This window comes from Notolepis coatsorum, assembly GCF_963971535.1.
Source record: "Notolepis coatsorum genome assembly, chromosome: 3".
NCBI classification, from domain to species: domain Eukaryota; kingdom Metazoa; phylum Chordata; class Actinopteri; order Aulopiformes; family Paralepididae; genus Notolepis; species Notolepis coatsorum.
Window position 1 is genome coordinate 99,154,494 of NC_140167.1, and position 16,910 is coordinate 99,171,403.

General features: G+C 44.1%; 1 protein-coding gene across 1 annotated transcript in view; it reads right to left on the reverse strand.

Annotated features, from left to right (window-relative positions):
* Positions 1-1,853: 1,853 nt before the first annotated feature.
* The window catches only part of LOC311225927 (alsin-like), a 165,651-nt gene continuing 150,594 nt past the window's right edge, over positions 1,854-16,910 (reverse strand). Inside the window, exons 30-33 of the mRNA XM_084311318.1 lie at positions 16,503-16,564; positions 13,440-13,589; positions 2,208-2,304; positions 1,854-2,036 (exon numbers count right to left, since the gene is read on the reverse strand). Of these exons, the coding sequence (XP_084167444.1) occupies positions 1,998-2,036; positions 2,208-2,304; positions 13,440-13,589; positions 16,503-16,564 (348 nt within the window). The 3' untranslated portion in view covers positions 1,854-1,997. The remainder of the gene's footprint in view (positions 2,037-2,207; positions 2,305-13,439; positions 13,590-16,502; positions 16,565-16,910) is intronic.

Consider the following 16,910-nt stretch of genomic DNA (forward strand, 5'->3'; position numbering starts at 1 on the left):
CACACAAAACTTGTGAATGAAATGTGTTACATTCCATTCCTAGAGGCAATTAGGCATTGTCTTTATTCTGTGCGCACGCGAGGGAACATTTATGCACATGCACGGGAGCGCGCGTGCACGTGGCGTCATTAAAACACAGTGCAACCAGCTTTGAAATCACCAACGCACCCCTGGTCTCATCAGTGTCTCTCCACTCAACCCTCATTCTGAGGAACAGCATCAGATACAGTAGTCTGTAGAATAAACTCTGTATTACAAGCAGTCTCAACGTAGAGCTACCAGGTAAATCAAAGAGTCCTTTGATTATACGAGAGTGCTTTAACTTGGGGGGGGGGGGGATATTAATTATCTTCCAGTGTTTGTCATCAAATATATACCTTTAGGAATCAATCCCTTTAAAAATATTAGCACCTTTCATGTACGTAGTTTCAGATCCACGTTCCTTTTGAAATGTCAATCAAAGAATTGAAAAAATATCTGTACAGTTTGATAATTTTTTAGACCATTGAGTCCCTCTAAAAGCCCCATTTGGCCAAATGTACATAATTATAATTTATATAATATACATTATTATATAACATGGTTATCAAGGGCAGGGAGTGTCCCAATCTCCACATGGTTGACAGAAGGGGGAACCGATTAAAAAAGTAAATAAAAAGAATGCATCTGAGCGAACATTGTCTGTGTTCAGTGGTACGGCCATAAGCCAAAATATATCTACTGTCTAATTATTGGGTTCCACTATATGTGTCATTTTGTCAATATGTAGGTCTCAACTGTATATGACTATATCTCTACTGACTACAGATATACTATCTGTCTGATGGCGGCTGCCATATTTTTGTTGTCATGGATATGAGTCATCGCTGGTTTGATCGCTTCATGCAATTCACTACATGTTTACTTATGCCCCGTCTCCATTAGCTATGTTCAGATAAAGAGCTAGGGCTGTACCGAATGCTTCGAAGCTTCGATCATAATGTTGACATTCGAATTCTAAATCAACATTTGAATTTTTTATTTTTAATAAAAAAATTATTTTTTTGTTTTTTTAATCTTTTTTATCCCCCCCCCCCCCCTATCTGTTTAAACCAATGGGGGTTTGGCTACACTTAATTAATCAGATTAATCACTTTATTAAAATTTAGGATTTAGTTAGTTAGTTATAGTAATTTTTTTTATAGACATTTGAAGCTTCGTTCAAATACTTCAATCGAAGCTTTGAATGTTAAAAAATGACATTCGGTACAGCCCTATAAAGAGCATTATGATTCCATTGGAACAGAGTGCAAAAAACAAGAGGGATTTACAAAAGCGGTTCAGGTAACAGACGTGATGAAGGAAACATTTCAGTCATATGTTCTGATGGCACTTTGACTTTACAAGCCAAAGTGCTTGGAATGCTTGGTGCTCTGGTTCTTGGAATGCCAATTCACCAACACACTCTTGTCTCTTACGTATCAAACCAGCGACCCACTGCATATCCATGACAATAACAAAAACATGGCAGAACCCATGAAACAAATAGCTTAATATTAAGCTACTTCAAAATAAACCTTTTCTCTTGTTAAACAGTTTTTATCAAATTTGAGGTGATTATTTGACTGGCAAATATAAATACATTTTGATCCCTTTCATTGCTAGCATTTCCATTCCTCTTTAAGCATCATGGTCCAGACACACAACTCATATTCCCACATTCAGCTCCCAGATATAATACAAGTCCATTACCCCCCACACTTCAGGAAGATGGGACAGACGTCAACATACAGTGTTTCAGTGAATATCTGTATAAAGTTAAAACTATGTTAGTATTTCCTCCAGCAGAAGTTGTGTTGTGAACAGTGTCAGACTGGACAGCTCCCCAGAGGGAGTGTGTGTAACACTGAACCAGGGTGTTTCAGTCAGTCTACCCTGGAGAAACACCACTCCCAGTCTGGGAGGCATCCATCTCTGGTGTCATCAGGGTGGGAGAGACCCTGCTGGGTGCTGCTGGTCTATGTGGACTTCTCGTGCTGAATGTGGAAAAAACAGGCCTACATGGGACACAATCACATCAGTATTATTTACAGGCCTGGGCAAAACTCAATCAATGAGAAGAATTAATTCATGAACAATTAATGATAGGTGTGTGTGTGTGTGTGTGTGTGTGTGTGTGTGTGTGTGTGTGTGTGTGTGTGTGTGTGTGTGTGTATGTGTGCTGCTACCTTCAGTGTGGTCAGCATCAGACCCAGTTCTCCATGTCGGAGAGAAGGATCCATCAGGTCATCAATCAGACTGACCTCAGCGCCAAGGTTCCTGATCCTGAGACACCAGACGAGACAGGATGAGACAGGATGAGACGAGATGAGACAGAGATGAGACAAAGACGAGACAGGATGAGACAGAGATGAGACAGAGACGAGACAGGATGAGACAGAGATGAGACAGAGATGAGACAGAGATGAGACAGGATGAGACAGAGACGAGACAGAGATGAGACAGAGATGAGAAAGAGATGAGACAGAGATGAGACAGAGATGAGACAGAGATGAGACAGAGATGAGACAGAGATGAGACATGATGAGACAGGATGAGACAGAGATGAGACAGAGATGAGACAGAGATGAGACAGAGATGAGACAGAGATGAGACAGAGATGAGACAGGATGAGACTGAGACGAGACAGAGATGAGACAGAGATGAGAAAGAGATGAGACAGAGATGAGACAGAGATGAGACAGAGATGAGACAGGATAAGACAGAGATGAGACAGAGATGAGACAGAGATGATACAGAGATGAGACAGAGATGAGACAGGATGAGACAGGATGAGACAGAGATGAGACAGAGACGAGACAGAGACGAGACAGAGATGAGACAGGATGAGACAGAGACGAGACATAGATGAGACAGAGATGAGACAGAGATGAGACAGGATGAGACAGAGATGAGACAGAGATGAGACAGAGATGAGACAGAGATGAGACATGATGAGACAGAGATGAGACAGAGATGAGACAGAGATGAGACAGAGATGAGACAGAGATGAGACAGAGACGAGACAGAGATGAGACAGAGATGAGACAGAGATGAGACAGGATGAGACAGAGATGAGACATAGATGAGACAGAGATGAGACAGGATGAGACAGGATGAGACAGAGATGAGACAGAGATGAGACAGAGACGAGACAGAGATGAGACAGGATGAGACAGAGATGAGACAGAGATGAGACAGAGACGAGACAGAGATGAGACAGAGATGAGACAGAGATGAGACAGGATGAGACAGAGATGAGACAGAGACGAGACAGGATGAGACAGAGATGAGACAGAGATGAGACAGAGATGAGACAGAGATGAGACAGAGATGAGACAGAGATGATACAGAGATGAGACAGAGATGAGACAGAGACGAGACAGAGACGAGACAGGATGAGACAGAGACGAGACAGGATGAGACAGAGATGAGACAGAGATGAGACGAGACAGGATGAGACAGAGATAAGACAGAGATGAGACAGAGACGAGACAGAGATGAGACAGATATGAGACAGGATGAGACAGAGATGAGACAGAGATGAGACAGAGATGAGACAGAGATGAGACATAGATGAGACAGAGATGAGACAGAGATGAGAGAGGATGAGACAGAGATGAGACAGAGATAAGACAGAGACGAGACAGATATGAGACAGATATGAGACAGGATGAGACAGAGATGAGACAGAGATGAGACAGAGATGAAACAGAGACGAGACAGAGATGAGACAGAGATGAGACAGAGATGAGACAGGATGATACAGAGATGAGACAGAGATGAGACAGAGATGATACAGAGATGAGACAGGATGAGACAGAGATGAGACAGAGACGAGACAGAGACGAGACAGGATGAGACAGAGACGAGACAGGATGAGACAGAGATGAGACAGGATGAGACAGAGATGAGACAGAGATGAGACAGAGATGAGACAGAGATGAGACAGAGATGAGACAGGATGAGACAGAGATGAGACAGAGATGAGACAGAGACGAGACAGGATGAGACAGAGATGAGACAGAGATGAGACAGAGATGAGACAGAGATGAGACAGGATGAGACAGAGATGAGACAGAGACGAGACAGAGACGAGACAGGATGAGACAGAGACGAGACAGAGATGAGACAGAGATGAGACAGGATGAGACAGAGATGAGACAGGATGAGACAGAGATGGGACAGGATGAGACAGAGAAGAGATGAGACAGAGAAGAGATGAGACAGAAGAGATGAGACAAAACTAGAGATGAGATGACACAGATATGAGAGGAGATGAGACAGTGATTAAACAGAGATAGATACTAGACAGAGATTAGATTGAGATAGAGATGCGACCCGGCACAGTCTAACCCGTCTTGTTAAGGAGCTCACGATTCCCCAGAAAACCCCAAAATGTTGCGCAATTCAGAAATAGGTCGAAATGGAGATTGTCTCCATGTGCCTACTTACTAAATGAATTACCTGAGATCCAGATGGATCCAAAAAAATATAGATTGCTGATTGGTATAACATACTTTGCCAAGAAATGTATTCTCCTGTTTTGGAAAAATGACTCTTCGCCCACTTTTGAGATGTTTCAAGATCAGATATCCCAGCTTCTTCCATTGGAGAGATTGACCTTGGAGGAGCGTGGTCGGGGGTGGATGTTCCGGGACCTTTGGTCTCCGCTGTTTTCTCGATTGAGCAGGGGGGCCGTTGATTGATACGGCTAGTGGCGGTATATGAATACATCCGCATGCTGCCGCTGGCCGTGTCGATTGGTGGTTTTGCTGTTTGGTCGGGGGAGGGGTGGGGACCGGGGGTCTTGGGGTGTCTATCCCCGGTTGTGTATTTTTTGGAGGTGGGTTTCCCTAGTGGAAGAAGTTGTACAACAGACGCGTAAGAGGCCTGTCTGTTGTATAACAATGATGTTGTTGTTGTCATTGTTGTTATTATTTAGTATTGTTTATTTTTAATTTTATTATTGTCCTGTCTTTATTTAGTTTTGTTGGCCGCAGGTGGGGGAAAGGACCAGAGAGTGAGATAATTGCCGTGTGCTGTGGGACATGTATCTGCTGTACACCTGTTATTAAAATAAAAAGAAGTTGAGAAAAAAATAATAATGATAATAATACCAAATATATAAAAATAAGTATGAGAAAAAAATAAACAGTGTAAACAATATCATTAACACTTTGATTGCCTAAGGTTAAATTCATGATATACCATCCGTTGCCAGCTCTATTTGTCTATGGAGAATTTCCCCTTCTTTGCAGGGCTATAACTTTTTAAATTCTATTGCTAGATTGCCATTATTAGGGCCCATTCAAGGTCCTATATGTATTGTTCATGGTGTAGCAACTTTAAACTTTTTCATTCACATAATCATACTAAAATATGATCTAAAGTATAAGTATGTTTTCATCTCTTTCTGCAGCTTTCTCCAGAACGTGATTTATAGCCCCAAATGCATTATATTGATGATGAAATACAGTTTGGTAGGAATCTGTGCGAGATCAAAAATTTCAATTGGACGTACTTCTAGAAGTTTCTACGTATCATCTGATGATGACCGGATGGGCGGGGAATCGTTTATAATTCCGTGGGCAACGTTATACCATTCATCTAATGTGGGTCAAATGTTCATCATAGCAGTTAGTGTCGAACACGGTAATATTACACGCTAAAACTCACCCCAGTCTCCGCGGGCCGTTGGGCGATCAGCGTGGGGTAGACAGTTTTCCATTATGGGATGTCGAAATACCCGGTCCATTTCCAGGTTGTATAATAGTATATACGTCCAAATAACGTTGTTTATTGAGTTAGGGCGAGCAATCTATTATCGAGTGTTTCAAGATGGAGTCGCGGGAGCTATAGAGAGTGGCCGGAAGTAATATGGGTGATCAGCACTTCATCCACATGACTTCCTGTTTGGCGCTTCTGCCGATCGGCCACCAGATGGCGCTCTTGAACCGCTAGAGGGTTGAGAGGAGGCCAGCACTGTGTCTCAGGGCTGCGGAGGAAAAATATGATTTCGATCACAGATTTTTGAAATATTGATATTAAAGACGGGATAGGGCGTCCTCGGCAACTTTAGCATGGCTAGGAAAGACGCCTAAACACGTTTTCGGCACTTAAAGTGTTAACTCTGAATATAAAAATATGAGAAAAGAAAACAAGACGCGGTCTCGGACTGGTGGGGGCCCCTGATTCGAGGTCTTGGTGAGTCGGAGTGTTAAAGAGGCATGATGCTCTGGTTCGCTGGGGCGCCGGATTTGGGGTCCTCACGGGGTGGGGACCTTGGTTTGTCGATACTGGAGATGATGGGTGCTCAGGCAATCTCGCCTTATGGTACATATTCTTATTCATTTATATATTTAATTTATACATGACTATTTTATTTTTCATTATTCTGATTTAACTGATGGTCTTGTCATTGTCGTTATTATTATTGTATACTGTATTGTGTTGTCTTGTTTCATGTTGAAAAGGGAAAATAAAGAAAAACTAAAAAAAAAAAAAAAAAAATAGATATTGGCCATTTTGAGTGCTTTGAAATATTCTCTATGTGTCTCCTTATTTGCAAATCTTAATACGACTTGTAAATGTGTTAATTATTGTTAGATTGTCCGACAGTATTATTTTCCTCGCTGTGTGAAAAAACTACAGTGTGTGTCTGAGGGGAGTGGCTAAGTACTTTCTGTGTATGTGAAGACTGCTCAACAAGACCCTATTCTCCGTGCCTGGTCACAGATAAGGGCGAGATGAGATCGAGACAAGATAAGACAGGGATGAGACAAAACTAGATGAGAAAAAAGTCAGTGAAATGTCTCCTATCTGTCCTTTCACCTCTAGTGACAAAAATGTGATACTTATAATATATATAATAAATATTATTGTCTTTGAACCTTCAGGGACTGAACAACATGAGACAGAAGTCAACTACAGATCATACAGTGTTTCAGTGATCTGACACAAGTCAACTACACATCATACTGTGTTTCAGTGATCTGACACAAGTCAACTACACATCATACTGTGTTTCAGTGATCTGACACAAGTCAACTACACATCATACTGTGTTTCAGTGATCTGACACAAGTCAACTACACATCATACTGTGTTTCAGTGATCTGACACAAGTCAACTACACATCATACTGTGTTTCAGTGATCTGACACAAGTCAACTACACATCATACTGTGTTTCAGTGATCTGACACAAGTCAACTACACATCATACTGTGTTTCAGTGATCTGACACAAGTCAACTACACATCATACTGTGTTTCAGTGATCTGACACAAGTCAACTACACATCATACTGTGTTTCAGTGATCTGACACAAGTCAACTACACATCATACTGTGTTTCAGTGATCTGACACAGTCAACTACACATCATACGGTGTTTCAGTGATCTGACACAAGTCAACTACACATCATACTGTGTTTCAGTGATCTGACACAAGTCAACTACACATCATACGGTGTTTCAGTGATCTGACACAAGTCAACTACACATCATACTGTGTTTCAGTGATCTGACACAAGTCAACTACGCATCATACATACAGAGGACAGGCCCAACGAAAGGCAATCAAAGAACTTGCCACTGCAGCAGAACGGAGCAGTCACTGGTTGTGGCTGAAACGTAGAGACGCATCATGGGCTGCTAAATGAACACGTGGTGCCACCGTGCGACACACACCCAGGCCTGATCAGCCTGTGGTGGGCCAACCTCGGCAGAGGGTGTATTGTGATAAATGGCCGAAACACCCAATGAGGTCGGGGAACACAACTGAAGATGTGTAGTACTGGTGATCATCACGTGATCATTGCCAAATTCCACCCCACTCCAACCTCATTCAATTGTTGTGCTGAATATTTAGGGATCTTTAACAACTAGTCCTATTAAGAATCCTGATGTCTGGTGTAAAAACCAGTGACCGCTGCGAAAGGGCAGCTGACAACCTGGGAAAGACCTGGTGACGGCCTGAAGAGACAGCTGACAGGAGGGAACAGACCCCAACGGGGCTGGCACGGGTTAGCTCCCCGTGTTGGCAGGAGCCTTTCACTACACAGTGATTTGGATCCACCCAACTATGGCTACGAAAAATTTAAAACGAAAAACACCCCTTGAGTCTGCGAGAGCGGGGGCGGAAGATGACTCACCGGCGGACCACACGGTAACAGACCCTGGAATGGAAACGACAACGAATCAAATTATCAGCACAGTAGTTGACGGAGTAACCGCACTGGCAGGACACAAGCTACAAAGCTGCATCTGTGGCTGGAAAAAGATAACATCAGAGAGGGGTCTCAAGATCCACCAGGGCAGGAAAAAGTGCCTGAGAGAGCTTAGCGAGGGGCCTCGCATTGACCACTACTTCCTCAGAGGTAGGCCAAATCAGTCGAGTGAAGCCCAGCGGCAGGATATTCACCACAGTCCACAGGGTATCAGAACCCCAGACGAAGCTCAATCAGGCACAGATCCACCAACGGACATGAGTCCAGAGCCCATCCAGCCACAGACAGCAGTAGAGAGGAAGATGAACGGACGAAAGCCTCAAATCTTGTGGCCTAAATCCTGCCAGAAAAAGGAGTGGGAAACCACCGACACAGACCTTATCCATATTCTAGAAGGTCTGAAAGGGTGCGTGGAAAGAAAGCTGGACAAGATTGGAGAAATCATTTACAGCTATGGAGCAGAGAGATTTGGGGTGAAAAGTCAGAACCTTAGGACACAGAAGGAACCATCAGCTCATCTCAAGTCCAGGAGACAACAAGAGATTGAAAGACTTGTGAAAGAAAGAAGGTGCCTGAGAAAGCAGTGGAAGAAGGCCACAGAAGTGGAAAGGAAAGGACTTGAGGCTCTACAGGGGGACATCAAGCAGCGTCTTGCAACACTGCGAAGAGCAGAATGCTTGAGAAAGCAACACAAGAAGAAAGAGCGAATGAGGACCACCTTCTACAGAGATCCCTACAAGTTTGTCAAAGATCTCTTTGTCAAGGAGAAAACTGGGACCCTCAAAGTACCCATAAGGGAACTAGAGGATCACCTGAGGAAGACCTACTCTGACAATCAGAGGCATGTGCCAGCCAGCATTCCGGATGACATGCCACCAATACAACCACCTGAGCACCAGCTGGAAACAAGGCCCCCCAAATGGAGCGAAGTTGAGAGCACAGTAAAGCGGGCAAGAACAGCCTCAGCCCCTGGGCCCAACGGCGTTCCATATAGGCTCTATAAGAACACTCCGGGCGTCTTGAAGTACCTCTGGAAGCTAATGAAAGTGGCATGGGAAAAGGAATTATACCAAAGGAATGGCGAAGGGCAGGAGGGATCCTGATTCCCAAAGAGAAGAACTCCTCAACCATCGACCAGTTCCGCCAGATCAGTCTTCTGAATGTGGAAGGAAAGATATTCTTCAGTGTTGTGGCCCAGAGGCTCTCAGTATTCTTGCAGAAGAACAACTTTGTCGACACCTCAGTGCAGAAGGCAGGGATAAGTGGTTTCTCAGGATGCCTGGAACACACAAGTGTCATCTGGCACCAGGTGCAGACGGCCAAGAAGGAGAAGAAAGACCTGCATGTGGTTTTCTTAGATCTTGCCAATACCTTCGGATCAGTGCCTCATGAGATTTTGTGGACAGCGTTCAACTTCTTCCAAGTCCCAGAGGGCATCACAAGGCTGGTCAAAGCCTACTTCCAAGACCTCCAGTTTTGTGTTACAGCACAGGCCAGTACAACTGCCTGGCAGCACCTCGAGATAGGCATAATGGCGGGCTGCACCATCTCTCCACTGGCGTTTACCATGGCAATGGAGCTCATTATTCGAGCATCCCGATGGGTGGTTGGAGGGGAACGGTTGAAGAGCGGGCTGCGTCTTCCTCCAATCAGGGCGTACATGGATGACATGACGACAATAACAACAACAAAGGCATGCACCAAACGCCTGCTGGATAAACTCCAGGAAAACATCAAATGGGCACGAATGGAGATTAAACCAAGCAAATCCCGCAGTATCTCCATTGTCAAAGGCAAGCTCGCCAATGAGAGGTTCCACGTTAACAACGAGCCAATACCAACTGTTCTGGAAAAGCCTATCAAAAGCCTTGGCCGCTGGTATAGCGCAGAACTCAAAGACTCGAAGCAGGTGGAACAACTCAGGCAGGATACAATCAGTGGCCTCAAGCAGATCAACAACACTGCTCTCCCTGGGAAGCTGAAGCTGTGGTGCTTTCAGTTTGGACTGCTGCCCCGTCTCATGTGGCCAATTGCCATCTATGAGGTCACTCTATCCCATGCCAATCGGCTGGAGAGACTGGGGAATGCACATGTGAGGAAGTGGCTTGGACTGCCGAGAGGCCTTAGCAGCATAGGCCTGTATGGCAACGGAGCCCTCTCCCTACCAATCTCAAGCCTGGTGGAGGAGTACAAATGTGCCAAATCAAGGCTGGAAATGACTCTCACAGAATCCCGGGATCCATTCGTCAGAGGTGCTGCTCCAACCCTAGCAACGGGCAGGAAATGGAAGCCATCTGCAGCAGTTGCAGTGGCAAAGACCGCCCTCAGACACCGGGATATAGTGGGGCATGTCCAACATGGCAGAGGGGGCCTTGGATTGGAAGCAACTACACCCACATGTCAAAAGGCTACTCCAACCGAACGGCGGCACATGGTGGTGGAGGAAGTGCGCCACCAGGAGGAAGCAGCCAGGTGTGCCAAGGCAGTCTCTCAAGCCCAGCAAGGCCGGTGGATGAAGTGGGAGGGCGTGGAGAGGAGGAAAATCACGTGGAACGAACTGTGGAGCATGGAGTCTAATAGGCTAAGCTTCATCATCAGAGCCACATATGATGTCCTGCCCTCACCAACCAACCTACATCTCTGGTATGGAGAGGACCCAGCCTGTCTCCAGTGTGCAGCCCCAGCAACCCTCAAACACATCTTAGTGGGTTGCAAGACCAGTCTAACTCAAGGAAGATACACCTGGCGCCATAACCAGGTACTGAAGTGCTTGGCTGCCGAACTTGAGAACAAGAGAGTAACCACCAACGCCATGCCTCTAAATGCCCAAACTACCTTCCCACGGAAAACAACCTTCATCCGGGAAGGGGAGAAACGGCGGACCAAGCTGTCACCTCCGAACTCAGGCCCACTGAACGCAGCCCGGGATTGGGAAATGCGGGTAGACCTCAGCCAGAGGCTTACCTTCCCATCTGAAATTGCAGCGACCAACCTGCGCCCAGACCTGGTCCTCTGGTCCAAATCTTGCCGGCGTGTCTTCATCGTTGAGCTGACGGTCCCATGGGAGGAAGCCATCGATGAGGCATTTGAACGGAAGAGGCTGCGATATGCCAACTTAGCAGCTGAAGCAGAGGGGCGGGGCTGGAACGTGAAGGTGTGGCCAGTGGAGGTGGGCTGCAGAGGCTTTGTAGCCAGTTCCACCACAAGGCTCCTGAAGGAAGTAGGGATCAGAGGACAGGCCCAACGAAAGGCAATCAAAGAACTTGCCACTGCAGCAGAACGGAGCAGTCACTGGTTGTGGCTGAAACGTAGAGACGCATCATGGGCTGCTAAATGAACACGTGGTGCCACCGTGCGACACACACCCAGGCCTGATCAGCCTGTGGTGGGCCAACCTCGGCAGAGGGTGTATTGTGATAAATGGCCGAAACACCCAATGAGGTCGGGGAACACAACTGAAGATCGTACTGGTGATCATCACGTGATCATTGCCAAATTCCACCCCACTCCAACCTCATTCAATTGTTGTGCTGAATATTTAGGGATCTTTAACAACTAGTCCTATTAAGAATCCAGTGTTTCAGTGATCTGACACAATTCAACTACACATCATACTGTGTTTGAACCCTCAGGGACTGAACAACATGAGACAGAAGTCAACTACAGATCATACTGTGTTTCAGTGATCTGACACAAGTCAACTACACATCATACTGTGTTTCAGTGATCTGACACAAGTCAACTACACATCATACTGTGTTTCAGTGATCTGACACAGTCAACTACACATCATACTGTGTTTCAGTGATCTGACACAAGTCAACTACACATCATACTGTGTTTCAGTGATCTGACACAAGTCAACTACACATCATACTGTGTTTCAGTGATCTGACACAAGTCAACTACACATCATACTGTGTTTCAGTGATCTGACACAAGTCAACTACAGATCATACTGTGTTTCAGTGATCTGACACAAGTCAACTACACATCATACTGTGTTTCAGTGATCTGACACAGTCAACTACACATCATACTGTGTTTCAGTGATCTGACACAAGTCAACTACACATCATACTGTGTTTCAGTGATCTGACACAAGTCAACTACACATCATACTGTGTTTCAGTGATCTGACACAAGTCAACTACACATCATACTGTGTTTCAGTGATCTGACACAAGTCAACTACACATCATACTGTGTTTCAGTGATCTGACACAAGTCAACTACACATCATACTGTGTTTCAGTGATCTGACACAAGTCAACTACACATCATACTGTGTTTCAGTGATCTGACACAAGTCAACTACACATCATACTGTGTTTCAGTGATCTGACACAAGTCAACTACACATCATACTGTGTTTCAGTGATCTGACACAAGTCAACTACACATCATACTGTGTTTCAGTGATCTGACACAAGTCAACTACACATCATACTGTGTTTCAGTGATCTGACACAAGTCAACTACACATCATACTGTGTTTCAGTGATCTGACACAAGTCAACTACACATCATACTGTGTTTCAGTGATCTGACACAAGTCAACTACACATCATACTGTGTTTCAGTGATCTGACACAAGTCAACTACACATCATACTGTGTTTCAGTGATCTGACACAAGTCAACTACACATCATACTGTGTTTCAGTGATCTGACACAAGTCAACTACACATCATACTGTGTTTCAGTGATCTGACACAAGTCAACTACACATCATACTGTGTTTCAGTGATCTGACACAAGTCAACTACACATCATACTGTGTTTCAGTGATCTGACACAAGTCAACTACACATCATACAGTGTTTGAACCCTCTGGGACACAAGTCAACTACACATCAAGTCCCATTAGAACGGGGTGTTGGTCTCTGTTTTGTTAGCAGGAAAGACAAACATTGAGTCATCAATGACCACTAAAGGACCACACACACATATGGATTTGAAACAAAATATTAAATATGACAACATTATTTTAATTTGTACAAGTTATTTTGGTCACCTACACTGGGGGACTATGTGTATAAGAAGAACTGTGTGTGTGTGTGTGTGTGTGTGTGTGTGTGTGTGTGTGTGTGCGTGCGTGCGTGTGTGTGTGTGCGTGCGTGCGTGCGTGCGTGCGTGCGTGTGTGTGTGTGTGTGTGTGTGCGTGCGTGCGTGTGTTCCATCATACCTGGCCCTGAGCACAACATAGAGGAAGAGAGGAATCAAGTCGTCCATGGACCACAGGAAGCCGTCACCCAGCAGAGGTTGTACTTCCTGGGTCAACTCCTCAAACGACCTCTGGATCACCAACAGCTTGTCTGATGGAGTGAAGGTGGTACTGAGAGAGAGATGGGGGAGAGATAGAGAGATAAAGAATGTGAAAGAGAGGGGGAGGGACGGAGAAACAGGAGGATAAAGAGGAGAGAGAGAGTTTGAGTTGTGCTGTGCAGTAACACAAACACAACCTTCCTTCACTGGCAGACAATATTAATATATAGTCCTGACTGACTATCTACCTATCTGACTGACTATTTAACTGAATGACTATCTGACTGACTATTTAACTGAATGACTATCTGACTGACTGGCTGGTTGGTTGGTTGGTTGGCTGGATTGCTGGTTTTGTATGGATTTGGTCTGACGTGTTACTTATCTGGTTCTAGTCCTAGACCTACTGTAGTCTTTGTATGGATTTGGTCTGACATGTTACTTATCTGGTTCTAGTCCTAGACCTACTGTAGTCTTTGTATGGATTTGGTCTGGCATGTTACTTACCTGGTTCTAGTCCTAGACCTACTGTAGTCTTTGTATGGATTTGGTCTGGCATGTTACTTATCTGGTTCTAGTCCTAGACCTACTGTAGTCTTTGTATGGATTTGGTCTGACATGTTACTTATCTGGTTCTAGTCCTAGACCTACTGTAGTCTTTGTATGGATTTGGTCTGGCATGTTACTTATCTGGTTCTAGTCCTAGACCTACTGTAGTCTTTGTATGGATTTGGTCTGGCATGTTACTTATCTGGGGAACAAGGACATGTACCCCTTGCTGTTTGGCCAAGTATTCAGGTTAACAAGCCTAAACAAGCCGTGCAGAAGTATTGCCCTTGGTGTCACAAGGGGGGCACAAGCAATAGATTAGCTTTGATTAATCAATTAGCTGTGCTTTGTGGAACCAGGAACTCTGCCTACCTAATGTACCCCGCAGGTTGTAAAATTCTTTCACCGTTGGGTGTGGAGCAACCAGGCAAGGAAGGAGATCATTAATTAAAATGTGGTTTGTTGCTACACCTGCCAAAACAGTGTGTTGTGAAGGGCCAGATTAAAGCCGAGAATCTACATTTATTGTTTTATATACCTTGTATATTATTTATATATACACGTTATATCCCTTTAAGCCTGCGTTTGAAGCCTAGTAATAGTCACTTTCCTTATGGATAATGCCCCCTGACGGCGGCGCCAGGCAGTCTCGCACTCAGACAGGTTCAAGGACGAGTCTGGGCAAGTCAGGACATGCCTTTGGCAGCGCATTGATTCCGGGCAAGTGGTTAGGTTTGGCACTAGAGAGCCACTTAAGTATATATGTCGGCGCAGGTGCGAATAGCAGCAGTGTGACAGTTCAGTGTGATTCTAATGTAGTGAGAAGCAGTTCGTCTAACAGAGCGTTGAGAACCACGTGCGAAGTGAATAGTAAAAGTGTCAGATTTAATGCAGTAACGTCAAGTTCGACTTAGCTTAATGTGAAGTAAAGAGTCGTTAATTTATTGTGTATCGTGCCAACAGCAGTTCGTTCGCGTGTAGCATTACCCAGCAGTTCGTTCGTTTAGCTAGTGGACCTTAGCCAGTGCGCGTGGACTAAATACATTGGTACCAGCACACAAGGAGGCCTAGTCGGAGAACCTACTGGACATGTGCACAGGAGAACCGACGGCGGCGATTGCAGAACCAGTATTGGTTGGATTATATTGATTGTGGAACGTACGACCTGGAGAAGAGCATCGTTAATCTCCACTGTCGTTTGGATTTAACTACCGTGAGGATCTACATTCGGGCTGGCCTCATGGACCGAGGCTAGCTGGCTATCATCATTGCTATTGGGCAATTGGATTACAGTTATTGCTTTTGATGCTGAGCTTTGGATTACAAGGACTGGCTTCTGTACGTGAATCCCCTTCTTCTTCAATTGATCAGACTGAGTATCCGAACATTCCTCTCTCCTCCAGAACTTACAACTCTGGGAGGAACCCCATTGTCTCCAGCGGTACCAGCGTTGCCCTCTATAATTGCCATCCTACGCCAGGCGGCGTTAGCCTAGTACCCCATCGTAGGAATTATTCTATTCCCATTGACTTATGCTACTGACTGACTTTATGCCTATTCTTCGCCATACAAGCGCGACCCTAATTCTCATATCTGTAACATTTACTGCATAATAATAAATACCCTCAAATGATATTTCTTTGTCAGTGCCGTGTTATTATGAGTGTCTGCCATATATTAGATGTACTGTCTGGCCAGTAATTAAAGTACATACCTAGCAGTGGTTTAATCTATCACAATCTTTAATACAGTCAGGGTTTTGTAACCCCTCAGTTACACAGTGTGTGCACTTCACGGACTATACCGTATTACGTATATCATGCCAGTCAGGGTACAGACCCTCACCTGCACCTTGTGTATACTGTTTACTTTTATTCATAGTATATAGTCAGATAAAAATTTCTTTATTGTCTACATTTATTGTAACATATAATATAACTGATAGGACATACAGACCCTCATCTGCACCTTTATTTACACTGTTTATTCTTCTCGTATTTTTATATTCAGATTACATTTTATTGTTTACACTGTTTATTCTTCTCATACGTTTATATTCAGATTACATTTTATTGTTTACACTGTTTATTCTTCTTATATTTTTATATTCAGATTAATTATATTGTTTACACTGTTTATTCTTCTCATATTTCTATATTTAGATCTAATTGTATTGCCTATATTTACATCTTTCTAATACGTCTTTCTGCCCACACCTGTACCTCCCCTCCCCCTCCCCATGCTGCTATGACGCCAGGGGATCGATAAAGGAATATCTTATCTTACCAATACAAGGGAAGAAATAGTATTGATAAATAAAAAACAATTACATTTTAGACTAGTTTCTGAACAAACATGTTCCGCAGATTGAAGGAAGTGGTATAAGAGTGTTAAGATACATACTATGATACAATCCCTCTACTCATTATATCACCTGATCTGCTGCAGCGTCTCCACAGCAGAAACATAACAGACCTCCTTACTGCTCGACACGATCTGGAGACAACAGGAAATAAACAAGATTATCATCTAGGGATGCTCGATATTGGCTTTTTTACCGATACCGATATACCGATATTGTCCAACTCTTAATTTCCGATACCGATATCAACCGATACCGATATATGCAGGCCCCCCCCCCCCCCCCCCCCCCCCCCCCAAAAAACTGAATAATTTCAGGTAATTAACATTGCATATCTATTGTTGTGTAATTAACACATTATGCATACTTTGACAATAAATAAAATAATAATTTGTTCTTACTAGCTTGACTGGGAAAATAAAGGTTAAATAAATGTAAATATATATATATTTTTTTTAACCGATACCGATATTTTCCGAT